Here is a 12927-nt window from a genome sequence, read left to right as displayed (position 1 = left end):
CCATTTTAAACAAGTATCAAAATTACAACAGTATACAAAATGGAATAAATATATTAATATTTGAATAGTACAGAATTCAATTTTGAGCACAATCAAGTATAGTAAATAACTCATGATTATATTAACCTAATCCTTGGATGGCTTCATCTTGAAGCTGGTTGCAGCTGCAAGATGATCATGAGGCTTCACTTCTGAATACATTGAATTCAGGAAACTCCTTTTACATCAACTGATGTATGGTAAAAGCACCACATATGAAAGAGCCTTCTTTACAGAACTAGCACCTTCTATCTTGGATTCATTTAATTTTGTCACGGACTTACCTTATGTTTGTACTGAAGATATAATACAAAACAATCAAGTTACAACGATTGTTGGTTGGACTAAGAGAAAGTTACAATGAAATGAGAACACACATAAATGCACACAACCTGTTACACCGCACTTGATCCTTGTATACTTCACCTACATCAGAGTGATTGAACCATAGAAATAAAGATGAGTTATTTAGTAGATAGTATAGAAAAGAAAATAGTACTTGTTCTGAAACCACTGAACAGGACTGGTAACCCACTATCCCTTTTCTTTTCAAAACAAATGAACTGTGGACTCTTAAAAACATTCCTCAGTCAAAAAAAGGGCACAAAAAAATTGCTCAAGCTACAGTTTATGCATAGCTTTACACTAATAAATATCATTTCCAAAATCTACAGACATTTTAGGTAAACCTATAATGAAAAACTCCTATCACATATAAGCAATATATAAAAGGCTACTCTGAGATGACTCAACTGTTAATAAATGTCTTGCATAGAATTAGTCTCTGCAATGGTTCATCACTTTAATTAACCTTAATGCCAACAGGTACAGGAAAAGAAAACCGAGATAAAACAATGCACAAGTCCAGCCAATCAGAACTTTGGCTTCCTTTAAGATTATTCAATCATTCATTAACAATCGAGTCAGCTCGGTTTCAGAAATCCGAACAAGAAATGATTTGTTCTAAATTCAAACAAAATATTCAATCCCCTCATAATCTTATACACCACTTTAACTTCCCTTACAATCACATCTACAATCAAACAAATCCATTTATGGCAATATATGAATTGTGTAGGCATATGATGGCATTAAACTATGTCCTACATTAACAAACGCCACCTCATTTGCAGCACATACAACTAAAGTATAAAATAACATGGTTGAATGGATAATAAAATGCCTTTTCTTAAAACAAGATTTGGGTTAACTTTAAAACATTGTGAGACCACAAGAGAACTGCCTCCTAGGCTTGTGAGTGTTCTTGTTTGTACACAGCATGGTACGCATTCCTTATCAAGGCATACGGGAAGCAGGACTCAAGAAGGTCCATTGTCAAAGATGGACACTCTTGCACAATCTGAAACGGGAAACACAAATCAATTAATGTTCCACAGCATGTCTATTACAAACAGCAGTAGTGGGAGAAAACTCACTTGATCCAACAGAAGATACACTGATTCTCTATTTCGGACAGCCTCTTTATCTGGTTCCTGACCAAGGCGCAAAAGACTTGAGGATGCCAGCTGAAAATTGATAAATTCTTTGGTTATTTAAAGGAATATCAGGTGGAAATTTAAGAAAATAAACAGAAAACTTACTGCAAGGAATTCTTTCATTCTATCTTCTGTGTCACCTTGCCCACAGATACTGAATAGAGCACCAAATATGTTGTTGACGGCCGCGGCCATACAATGAATATTGTTGGCATGACCTTCCAGTGAGGCTCGATAGAAGGAATTCTCATTGCGGGCAAGCTTTGGAATTGAAACTGCGACAAGCACCATCAACAGGCAAGCCAATAGATGTTCGTCCTCTTCAACATCTTTAAACAGAAATGGGAGAACTAATGTAAGAAGACAAAAGTACAACAAAGTGTTACGTGCTGTAAGATACTGTAGCTTAGTTTCAATACTGACCACTTTTATGATTACGCAGTGCAGCTACCAATATAGGGTCAACCTTACAGATCAAACCAGCAGCTGATGCCATTTCATTTACAACCTGCATTATAATTTCAAGACACAAAATCATTAAAACATGTATCTCAAAATAACCTGTATCTACACTGTACAAACTATTATTGGGAAGAATTGTCTCACCAATTGGTCAGCCAGGTTCCCATTGTCGCCTGGAGGTGCGTGCTGTCGGAAGTCCAATACTGAGCTGAGCAAAAATGGTACTCGCTCCTCCAATACATCTACCAATGCAGCCTGTGCAAGCTGGCGGAAGCTAAGAATAACTCCCACAATAGTCATTCGCTGTAAAACGTTATCAACATCTGGAAAAAGAAAAGAAAGCTATTCACCTGAAATGCTCTTTGTACACACACACAATGGTAAAATAAATGGATACATTGACTCACGCTGTAAACGTTTGAACTGTTCTTTCATTATTTCAGGTTTATCAAAATTGGTGCGCAAAGACAACAATACTTCTTTGTTTGCTGCAACAAGTTTCTGTCAAAAAAAAAAAATCAATTTTTAGAATAGTGAAATAGAGGGATATAGAATGCTCTCATCTAAAAACTTATTTAACAACCTTAAGTTCTTGAACTTGACTTGCAATATGCCACATGAGTGTTTCACTAAGTAAACGCATGCCATAAGGCCCAATTAGTTCAGCCAAAGCACGCAGCTCATTTGTATCAGAGAACTCTTCAGCATTGAAAGGTATGGCCCCTTCAGCAGTGAGACTAACGAATGCTCTTTGGTTCATGGAGAAGCAAATATTTCCAGCACTCACACGCCTGAGCAGAACTTCTGAGTACCTGGAGAAAGAGACAGAACATAGTAAGAAGGGACATGGTTCAATAAGAATTGAATATCAAATGTTTAGTTTCGTGTGTAACATACCACTGAGTATAAAGTGCAGCAATAGTCTTCTCTCCATGTGAATCTAACTGCTGTGTTTGCTGAAGTAGGGCATTGTTGAAAACTCTTGTAATATCAATGTGCACTGCAATATAATGAATTTTCAATTGGTCAATAAACACCTACATATAAACAAACTGGTTTCATGGATAACATTTTTAAATTTCTGACTGAAAAGTACAAACCATAGTTTTCAACAGTTTGAAGAACATTCATGTACGCCCGTACGCTGGCGAGAAGCTCTGAGGGTTTGGCTATTTCACTAGTGTCTGGATTGAACATGACCATGCCTACAAGGGCCCGGGCAAAACGAGTTTCCAAGTGCTGGTGAAGGTACTCTCTGGGAGCAAAGGTGTATTCCCATACAGTAATTGTGGAGCAGTAGTTTATGGCATAGCAGAGCTCTGTGAGAGCCATGTGAAGTTTGTCCATGCTGAGAACAAGAACGACTCATTTAACTTAAAGTCTTGACAAAATTTAAAACGTTACTAGTAAAGGTCATGTCTTACGTTGTAAGTTCTTCACGTGTTTTCCTAAAGCTTTCAGCTCCAGGCTTGGTGATTTCAGTAGTTGTCTTTTTTCCCTTCTCCTTCTTCTTGCGGTGAGCAAGTTGTGATATAAGGGCAGCACAATGCTTAGGTAGAAGCTTAAAGAGACAGGAAAATGGGATCAAACTATCTGCCGTCTTAAACCATATTCTTAATTTCAGAAAGGGTAAAACTCTTAGATTGAGTTGTAAATTACACTAATACAACTCCGCAACCCCGGTGGATGTGTGTTCTAACTGCATTTATCTTACCTTGTCACTCAATGTGCACTGTTCATCACAGATAGTTGTTATTATGTTCTTGGCTTCTTTCGCCATCTCATCAAGGAACATGTTTACAACTGAGAGACTTCTTTCTCGAATATGGTGCCTCTGCAAGATGGTATAACATTTAGCATAAAGGGGAAGAGGCAAACAAGTCACTGAGACAAACAAAATAATTCTTACCTCCTCTGGGCACAATTCATGGGTGCAACTTTGGAAATGACCACAGATCAGAGGGAATGCTACAATGTAACGGTTTTGCGCTGGGAATTCGAGACACATATGGAACTGGTCTTCAAACATTTTACTGTAAAAGCTGTTACACAAAATAAAATCAATTTTAGCAGGATACACAAAGACTTGCCCAACAATGCAAAGTTCCAGAAACTTACCAGAATATTGAAAGGTCTGATACCTCTACCAACATTTCATCCAAATAGTCAACCATTTTAGTATGGAAGACAACGGTGTCAATAAGAGAAGCCAATTCTCGATTTTCAGCAAGCGATAGAGCACTCTTACCAACACTGGTGTATGCCTGAAGTCTGAACCAATCAAGGCGAAGTGGCCGGAAGTCCATAAGTTCATTGTCCTCCACTGTGAACATTTTGGTCAAAGTCACAAAACATTGTTCCACACAAATAAGAAATGAGACAAAATTATTTTGCAGTTACGTACCTTGTTTCACACTGAGACTGGCAATAGTATTGCACAGAGATGACAAAATTATACTTTCATCTTCTGGGCATACAGCAAGGTTTTGCATCATTTGATTTAAAGCTACAGCATCAAACCCAGACAAATACTGAACATAGTACCTCTGTAAAACTTGGCTGTATTTACGAACTAGCACTGAAACACACAAGTCAAATATCATGAATAAATTACACTTGCAATTCTGGTAGAATTAAAAGCAGATACAGCATAAGCAATAACAATACCTCTCAATTCTTCCATATGAAAAAGAAGTTCTGGTAGCTGACGATCAACAAGATCTTCTGCGGCTTTGCCTTTTGATTTAGTCTGGGGAGGGTTGTCAGAGTGACGCAACAGCCAATGAACTTCATCCCGAGCAGCACAAAGTGCCATTAAAACAACAAGAGCCTAAACAGGAAAAAACAAATCATTAAAAACGGTGATAGAGGGAGTCTTGTAAACAAAAGATAAAAGGACTAGGAATTTATGTAAAAACCTTGGGCCCCAGTAAACCGGGCTGATCTGTAAGGATGAGACCAAGCTCTTTCAAGGCTGTGCGAAGGAATTTTCTCCTCTCACGATGCCGATATCCTCTGAAAAAGGAAAATAAAAATAAATCAGGGTCAACTTTTCACAAACAAAATAAAAGAACAAAAGTAAACAGCAGGACTCACGCTTTCTGAACAGCCTGGTTGTAACAGTCTTTGACCTCATTGACACGTTTGCCATATCCTTTGATTCCATCAAAGAAACCTTGAATATAACCATGGATGTGCAGAACCTCATCTCGGAAAAGAGCAAGAACCCAGCCAGACTCTAGAGCACTAGCCCACAATCTGTTTGGTTGTTCTTGAGCCAGAGCTCCATGGCACAAGAGGAATCCAACTGAAAATTGACAAATGCATATTAAAAACAAAAGTTAACTTTGAAGAATGTTTTCTTTGAACCAACTGACATGAAGATAACTTACATATAATCCACCTTTCAATGGTATCCAAAGGTAAAAATTCACAAGACATGGTATCTGTCTGAACTGGTTTCAAGAGAAGATTGGGATTTCCCAACAAGCTGAGCTTTTGGTCAGATCTGTCAAAATCAAATAATGTTTCATTGCGAAGTGTAGTGACAATACAAAATCTGGTGAGCCAAAAATAGATGAAGCACAAACCTCCACTTATCTGCTGTTAGATTACGGCCAATATAAACAGGCCATAAAGAGATGAGAGCAGTATACAACAATTTGACATGAGGAACAAATTCTTCTGAAAGCTTTTTTAGAGGGGGATCATAGTCAACTATCATCTGGCCCAGCCGTGGAAAGCTTGAATCGCTGAATATAGGAGAAACAATTTAATTACGGAAACGCTTGCATTATTAATAAACTGCATTCCATGCTCTAATGTCCATCTCTCCCTGGCAATAAAAACAAAATGGTAACATTATATTCTCACCTCTGTTGGTGCACCATTTCATACGCAGCATTAAACAACCCTAAGACTGCTTTTCGATCCTCAACTCGAGACAACAGTATCATTAGGGTCATATATGTGATAACAAGATCCAGATATGCTTTCGTTAAGTCATAATTTAAAGTCTGTGGAAAAGAAGAAACACAACAACATAAGGCACTCATGTCATATAAAAGGATTAATATTCCATGCCATAATATTTAACAACAAACTCACTATATCCATATGAACTAGACAAGCATCCATGGTCGTTAGCAATTCACTGACATTGTCTTTGAAATCCAGTAAATCAACAAAAGTATAATAATAAAGAGACAGTGATTTAATTATCTCACTCCGAATTGGTGTTATTGCCTGGAGCTAAATTACAAAGACAAATAGACAAAAATCAGCATAAGTGAATCATTCAAAATTCAGTAATAAGCAAGCAGTTGATGATATGCAATTTACCCCTTTGGTATCGATGTTGGGAAATCTTCGCACAATATATTTGATAGAAGATTCAAGGGTCTTGTCTGAGAGGAAAGCTGGTTTAGATTTTGTATCACCACAAGCCTGTAACAAATATTGACAGATAATAAGAAAATGAAAGAAAGTAAAGCAAAAAGAACAAAGCACTGTGCAGAGTGTTAAGACACCTAATCACAGCCAATAATAAGAAACATAAATTGAAAGGTTTGAACGACTGGTCTGTTTAAAATACCTTTTTGATGTTATAGATGCGAGTGAGCATTCCCACTCCTCGGTCATTTATTAGTGTCAGCTTTTCCGCGAGCTTTTGCTGGGACGGAACCATCGGGCGCGCCATCATGACGGCGGCTTTGAAATCTGAAACACAGAATCGCAAAGTTGATGGTGGGCCACATCATTGTAAGACAGACAGCAAGACCAGCAAGGTGGAATGTACCAAGCTTAAGAAGGGCGGAAACGGCTGCAATTGGCAAAAACAACGTTTGAATCACCAATGGGGAGGCGTGACTAGGCCACAACCCAGCCAACAAAGTGCAAGCGGTGCGAATGAATCGGTACGCATTTGACAGGTTTCCTGACAGGAGCCAGAGGTTAGGTTTCGAGTTATCCAAGAGTATTTCTCAAATTGAGCCTTTCGAAAAGATGAGACGGTGAGCGAAGAATAAGACTGACTGAGTAAACTCCAAAAGTCCAATAAGTGGACCTTTAAAGGCTGATTTGTGCCTTAACTAGCGATTTCCGGCATTGACAGAAACGCCCAACTATCAATGGATGTCTCACATTGAGCAGAAAAAATCACTCAAGCACGGCGAAGCGCCGACAAAGAGGGTAGACAACAAGCGGTTGAATATATCTTACCACTTTACATCCAAGTACTAAATCATAGTTGAAGTAAATACAGTGGTTGTTTACAAAGCAAAGAACGAAAACAGTGTCACGGCAAGCCCAGGGTGGCGTCTAGAAGAGCTCACTATGCTCACTCACTCTCACTCACTCACCGATTCACATCGTGCACAGGTAGACTAGTTGTTGCCAACTTTTGACAATAATTCCCTAACCTGCAGGAGATGAAAGAGCGCACCTCATTCACCCGCAGGAGTGAGTGAGTCACTTTGATTAAATTAAGTAAAACGTGTTTAAAGGCCACTGGGTCACTTTTTGGCTTGTTTGTTGAAGTAGGGGGTAAGACTGGCAACAACTAGTTTGCCTGTGCACGATGGGAATCAGTGAGTGAGTGAGAGTGAGTGAGCATGGTGAGCTCTTCTAGACGCCACCCAAGTTGCTAGCAGCCGGGCTGTTTCGACAGCTGCCGGCAGAGAGCAGCACTGTCACCAGCACGGTCATCTAGATTCGCCGTTTGGGCGCCCAATTTAATTCCCCCGCGCCTCTAGCAATGCCGCAATGCCTGTGTCTACGAGAGGCAAGCCACAGGATGGAAAATAATCAAAATCTTCAACAAAGGTTTAAAAATGCGTTTCATTTCACGAACGCGCAAGAAGGCTCTGAAGGTAGCAAAACAGTTTCGTTGCCAATATTGCAGCAAGAAAAGACATTGTTTGGAACTCAATGCAAAACTCGGGGTGTCTGTGCAACATTTAGCAAGAAAAATATGAAGGACACGAAACAAAACCGACATATCATGATCATCAATCTCAGAAGGGGGCAGTAAGGAAGGAATCACATGGCAACACTGCTGGCCGACATTGCGAAATTGTGTGCGTAACATGAACCTGGACGAACTGTGCCGTTCCTGTACCCCCGCCTACGCGAGCTCCACACCGACCCCAAGGGCCCCATGGAGTCCGACTGCAAGACGGAGCGCGCCCGGCCTCCCCTGTCCCCGCTGCCCAACGCGCTGCGCTGCTGCCCCAGGGACGACACCGTCTGCACGTACTGCGGGGTGTCGTACTTGGTGCTGCACGAGATTGCCGTGAGTCCACACGCCTGAGTCCTGATATTCCGACAGTCGTTTTCGTCCGTTTTCGTCGCTCTGTCTCTCTGGCACCCACACGGAAAGCCCTGTGACTGCGAGGGAGACAGCGCGACGAAAACGACGTTCTGAGTCAGTCTGCTGTCCCTCTCTCTTGGACTCGGTGCTCTTCCACGCGCTACTCCACCCCGCGTCCAAGCTCAGCGATGTAGCTCATGCCATGTCTTTCCCCTTACAGGACCTCGAGGCCAAAATACTTTTACTTGAAAAGAACCAGGTTAGTAAGGCGCCCGCTGTGTCGCATGCGATGCAGCCCTTGCATTCCTAGCGCCGCAAGGCATTCCCCTCCCTCATAGCGATTCGGAGGCCGTCTCGTCGTTTTGTTATTCCGACGCATTCATGGGACACTCCAAGAGTGCGAGAGAGACAGAGCGACGAACCGCTTTTTCCGAATCACTCGACAGTTCCGCCCGTGAGTGGCAGCAGCGCTCACCTAGCCGCATGATGTCGGGGTGCTCCGGCCGGGAGGTCGCCGACGAGTGACTGGGTGTCCTCCGCGTCCTCCAGGATGGCGAAGTGGAGTGGGCGCGCGGCGCGCTGCAGGCCGCCTGTCAGGCCCTGGTGGAGAGGGAGCTCAGCAGCGCCCGGGCCAGCGCGGAGAGCCGCATCCAGGCCCTGGCCGAGGTGTACGACCAGGAGCGCGCCGAGACGCGCGACCAGCAGCGTCAAGTGCGTGTCCCCGCAGGGCCGCAGGGCCGCAGGCAGGCCTAGCCTTTGTAGCTTCGTCTCTCTCGCACTCATGGAGCGCACCGTCTCGGTGCGAGAGAGACAGAGCGACGGTAACCACTCTGCTGCTCGACGTGCTCGCCGTGCGCACGGCCGTGTATTCCTGCAGGTACTGGAGCGCGCCCGCGAGGTCTGCGAGGCCGCGCACAAGTTGGCGGAGAGGCTGTTCCCTTCCGAGGGCGGCGGCGGGGGCGGCGGCGGCGGCGGCGGGGGCGGCTCGCGGGGCGCGGTCGAGTGCCTGGACTCCACGTCGCGCTGCCTGGCGGGCCTGGACGACGCGCTACGCTCCACGGCCGCCACGGCCGACGAGCTGCACGCTGCGCTGAGGCGCGCGCGGCAGGCCGAGACCGACCTGGTGCAGGCGCGAGTGCAGGTACGGCACCGTTGTTACTGTTGTTGTTGTTGTTGGCGGCCGCGAAGACCCGCGAACAGGGTTCCGGCGCTGTCCCTCTTGGTGTTCCCTGGAAAGTGAAGCAGTGCGTGGAGTACGAGTCGGGAACAACGCCGTGATAATTTGACTGATTGCGCCTCAGGGCTCTAGGGCTACAAAACCCTCAAAGGAGATGTAGGACTGTAAGAGCTCCAAGCTCCTGCCAGACCCCACCATGCACTAGTATCGGAAGGGTTTCCAACATCAGCCTGACTAATAGGCAACTTCTTTGACATCGAAGCCATTGAACAGATGGCAGACTGAGGTTGGCACCTCCTTCAACACTGGTGCATGGTGTGAATTTTTTGCCATTTATGTGGCAGCACTGCTACAAGGGATTTCCCTAGCCGGCCGCCATGGAGGTAGGCAGAAGGCAGCCCATCGTACTCCACGCGCACGTCGCACACGGCGTTGCCTGCCCTCCAGGCGTGGGGCTGGTGGATACCGCAGGCTGATTCCGAGAGTCGTTCTCGTCGCTCTGCCTCTCTCACGCCTACGCGGCGGCCTCTGGGTGCGAGAGAGACAGCGACGAAAACGACTCTCGGAAGTGCAGGTGGCCGACGCACAGTGGGCCAGAAGACAGTTCGAGGCGGACAAAACTCTAGACCCGTATTGAGCTCCAGAGTCGCTAAACAGGACTCGAATTGAGCGTGTGATCCCACCAATGGATTCCTCGTTCGGAGAGCAATCCATTGGTGGGGTCACACGTACGGTTCGAGTTCCGTTTAGCGACTCTGGAGCTCAAAACGCGTCTAGAGTTCTGTCCGCCTCCACCGGTCTTCTGGCAAATCCACTGTGCGACGACGTCCTCCATGTTGCAGAGCGTGGGGCTGCAAGAGGAGGCGGAGCGGTGCCGGCGCGAGGCTGAGCACGCGCGGCGCGAGGCGGACCAGCTGACGGCGTCCTTGCAGGAGGCGCGGACGCAGGCCGAGGCGCTGCGGACGCAGGTCGGCGAGGAGGCGGTGCGCACGGCGCGCGGCCGCGATAAGCTGCGAATGCTCACCGGCCAGGTTGGTTGCTTGGTGTTGGTCATGCCTCGGCGCCGAGAGCCGTTTTCGTCGCTCTGTCCCTCTCGCACCGGTACGGGACGCCCCACCTGTCATAACGAACGAAACCTAAAACCCCCGAGCACGGTCTGCTCTATTTTCTGATCTGGTGCAACTTTGCGAAGCAAATGTCAAAACCGAGCGCCGTCACGAGATTTATCTGGCATCGACAGGCGGAGCTGTGGCGCGGCGTGGCGCGCTCCCTGGAGGAGGAGAAGGTGGTCCAGGAGAAGATGCTGTCCGAGCTGAAGGAGCAGCTGCGCCAGCTCCGCGTGGCCAAGGCGGTGGAGCCGTCGCCGCAGCGGGACGAGGAGGTGCGCCGAGACAGTCGCCTTTCGGGAGGGAAGCTTCTGGCGCTCAGTGCACAGTGGGCCAGAAGACCGGTGGAGGCGGCCGGTCAAAACCCCGGAAGAGTCACCAAACAGGACTCGAACCGAACGTGTGACCCCACCAATGGATTGCTCTGAGAACGAGGAATCCATTGGTGGGGTCACACGTTCGGTCCGAGTCCTGTTTGGCGACTCTTGAGCTCAGAACACGTCCTGGATTTTGACCACCTCCACCTGGCCCACTGCCCCCCCCCCTTTTCCTTTTTGCCCGAAGAAAGCTATCTGAACGTAAGGAAGAAAGCAACCCGTTGCTAAATTGGCAAAAGAACAACACTTTGCCCGTACAAGTTGACAAAAAGCGCTACCTTTGCCATCCCCGGGGCCGGTGCCGGTCCTGGACCCACCCTTGACGTCATGTCGCAGGAGAAGCGGCGGGTGGCGACGGAGTGCGTGTCGCTGCGCGGGGCGCTGCGGGACAGCCAGGAGGAGATCGCCTCCCTTCGCGGCCAGAGGCTGGCTCTGCAGGTAGGGACACTGCAAAGCACTGCACACTCCTCATTGGTTCCGTGATTCAAAAGAGCGGCTCGTCGCTCTGTCTGTCTCGCTCTCCTGCGGAGTGCCCAAAAAGCGCGAAAGAGACAGAGCGATGAAACGACCCTTATGAGTCCGCAGGGCGCAGGCTCCCTAGTCCCTAGCCCTGAGTGACACCCCGCACCCCCTTCCGGTTGAGCGCTATGAGAGGCAAGGCAAGGCGTTGAGTCACAACCTTCTCGGCCTTCTCAGCCCCAGCAGGTTGATTCCCAGAGTCCCTTTCGTCGCTCTGCCTCTCTCGCACCTCACGGCACTCCCCACGAGTGCGAGAGAGGCAGAGCGACGAAAACGACTCTCGGAATGAGCCCGCGGGGCGTGCCATGGCGTGCACTGCGAGCAGGCCGCGCTGCGGCGCCTGGAGAGCAACGCGCAGCGCGGCGCCGAGGAGCGGCAGGCCCTGGCGGACGCCTTGCAGAAGGCGCGGTGAGTCGCTCCGTCGCTCTGTCTCTGTCACTCTCATGGCTCTCTCCATAAGGGTGCGAGAGAGACAGAGCGACAAAGCGCTGTGACTGAATCGCTCGGCCGGGCGGACTCTTGACGCCCCGCTTGGCCCTCGGCTTGGCCCGCAGGCAGTCGCACGCCCTGGAGTCGGAGCGGCGGTGCTCACTGCTGGCGGAGCGCGGCGAGGAGAGGGGCGCCTGGCAGGAGGAGCGGTCCTGGCTGCTGGCGGAGCGGACCAGGGCCGAGGCCGAGTCCGCGACGCTCCGGAACACGTGCATCACCCTGCAGGTACTCCGACGGGCACGTACACGACGCCCGATGAGTGCGGGAGAGACAGCGACGAAAACGACTCTCGAAATCAGTGTCCTCCCCATTCATGTGCGAAGCCCACACTGTATGCGCAGGTGCAGGCGGAGCAGTGCGCGCGGCAGTGCGCCCGCATGGAGGTAAAGCGAGGCCCGGTCCAGGTCGAGCGGCGCCGAGCGGCCCGGAGTCACCGACGGAGCAGACCGGTCGTAACGGCGGCGTTCTTCTAGCGGGAGGTCTCGACTTCACAGGACACAGTCTTGCGGCAGTGCGAGGAGCGCGACGCACTCCTTCGAGCGCTGCCGGAGCCACTGCCAAGTTCGCAAGCCTCGCCAATGCCGCCGCCTGAGCCAGCGGGGGAGGCCGTGGTGCCTCGCGTGGTGCAGCCCCCATCGCAGGGAGCGGCCGTGGCGTAAGTGGACGTCGAGGTTGTGGGTTACCAGTCGAGTGCGGTATTTAAGAGAACTTTGTGCAGCCTCCAGCCTGGCGACCTCCAAGACCCGAACGCTGCCCTCCAACCACAAACCGCCCTCCACAAGCCACACTCCATCTACCAGGCCCCGAACGCCGCCCTGCGAACGCCACACGCCACCTTCCAGACCCCTTCACTCGGCCCGCACGCCCCGCCCTGCCCACCCCCCACCCTCCACGGCCCCAGCGCGGCCCCCGGGACGCCCCCGCCGCGCCCCGGTCTCAACACGTCCAAGTC

At 48.5% G+C, this 12927-nt stretch overlaps 2 protein-coding genes across 3 annotated transcripts; one reads left to right on the top strand and one right to left on the bottom strand.

Moving 5' to 3' along the window:
• Window positions 1–285: 285 nt before the first annotated feature.
• On the bottom strand, window positions 286–7636 carry LOC117645222 (membrane-associated protein Hem). 2 transcript variants are annotated; one of them, XM_034386492.1, is made up of 25 exons: window positions 7418–7636; window positions 7218–7316; window positions 6592–6716; window positions 6339–6443; window positions 6105–6248; window positions 5871–6013; window positions 5588–5749; window positions 5390–5505; window positions 5094–5304; window positions 4916–5012; window positions 4665–4827; window positions 4402–4575; window positions 4116–4320; window positions 3907–4039; window positions 3712–3831; window positions 3422–3558; window positions 3098–3345; window positions 2895–2997; window positions 2581–2809; window positions 2405–2498; window positions 2142–2320; window positions 1959–2043; window positions 1641–1864; window positions 1476–1565; window positions 286–1399 (listed from the first exon to the last, which is right to left on the bottom strand). In XM_034386492.1, exons 3-25 carry the CDS (start codon window positions 6697–6699, stop codon window positions 1286–1288), a joined length of 3384 nt encoding a protein of 1127 aa, XP_034242383.1. In that variant the 5' UTR covers window positions 6700–6716; window positions 7218–7316; window positions 7418–7636; the 3' UTR covers window positions 286–1285. The 2 variants fall into 2 exon arrangements, with proteins under 2 accessions (XP_034242383.1, XP_034241563.1); XM_034385672.1 differs by having other exon boundaries at window positions 7218–7636.
• Window positions 7637–7898: 262 nt separating this feature from the next.
• On the top strand, window positions 7899–11450 carry LOC117644845 (translation initiation factor IF-2-like). The gene is made up of 6 exons (XM_034384533.1): window positions 7899–8289; window positions 8528–8566; window positions 8857–9018; window positions 10327–10515; window positions 10725–10865; window positions 11304–11450. Exons 1-6 carry the CDS (start codon window positions 8155–8157, stop codon window positions 11448–11450), a joined length of 813 nt encoding a protein of 270 aa, XP_034240424.1. The 5' UTR covers window positions 7899–8154.
• The last annotated feature ends 1477 nt before the right edge of the window (window positions 11451–12927 follow it).

Source organism: Thrips palmi, unplaced genomic scaffold (assembly GCF_012932325.1).
Source record: "Thrips palmi isolate BJ-2018 unplaced genomic scaffold, TpBJ-2018v1 HiC_scaffold_1, whole genome shotgun sequence".
Taxonomy (NCBI): Eukaryota; Metazoa; Arthropoda; class Insecta; order Thysanoptera; family Thripidae; genus Thrips; species Thrips palmi.
This window is presented reverse-complemented; position numbering and strand designations above follow the sequence as displayed.

Bases quoted from the DNA above. Each gene is read 5' to 3' on its own strand.
- LOC117645222 (XM_034385672.1), bottom strand. From the start codon at position 6,699: ATGATGGCGCGCCCGATGGTTCCGTCCCAGCAAAAGCTCGCGGAAAAG. The intron at 6,249-6,338 runs GTAAATTGCATA...TTTGTAATTTAG, and splicing joins CCAACATCGATACCAAAGGG to CTCCAGGCAATAACACCAAT. The intron at 5,506-5,587 runs GTTTGTGCTTCA...TGATTTTGACAG, and splicing joins CTAACAGCAGATAAGTGGAG to ATCTGACCAAAAGCTCAGCT.
- LOC117644845 (XM_034384533.1), top strand. From the start codon at position 8,155: ATGGAGTCCGACTGCAAGACGGAGCGCGCCCGGCCTCCCCTGTCCCCG. The intron at 8,290-8,527 runs GTGAGTCCACAC...TTCCCCTTACAG, and splicing joins TGGTGCTGCACGAGATTGCC to GACCTCGAGGCCAAAATACT. The intron at 10,516-10,724 runs GTTGGTTGCTTG...TGGCATCGACAG, and splicing joins TGCGAATGCTCACCGGCCAG to GCGGAGCTGTGGCGCGGCGT.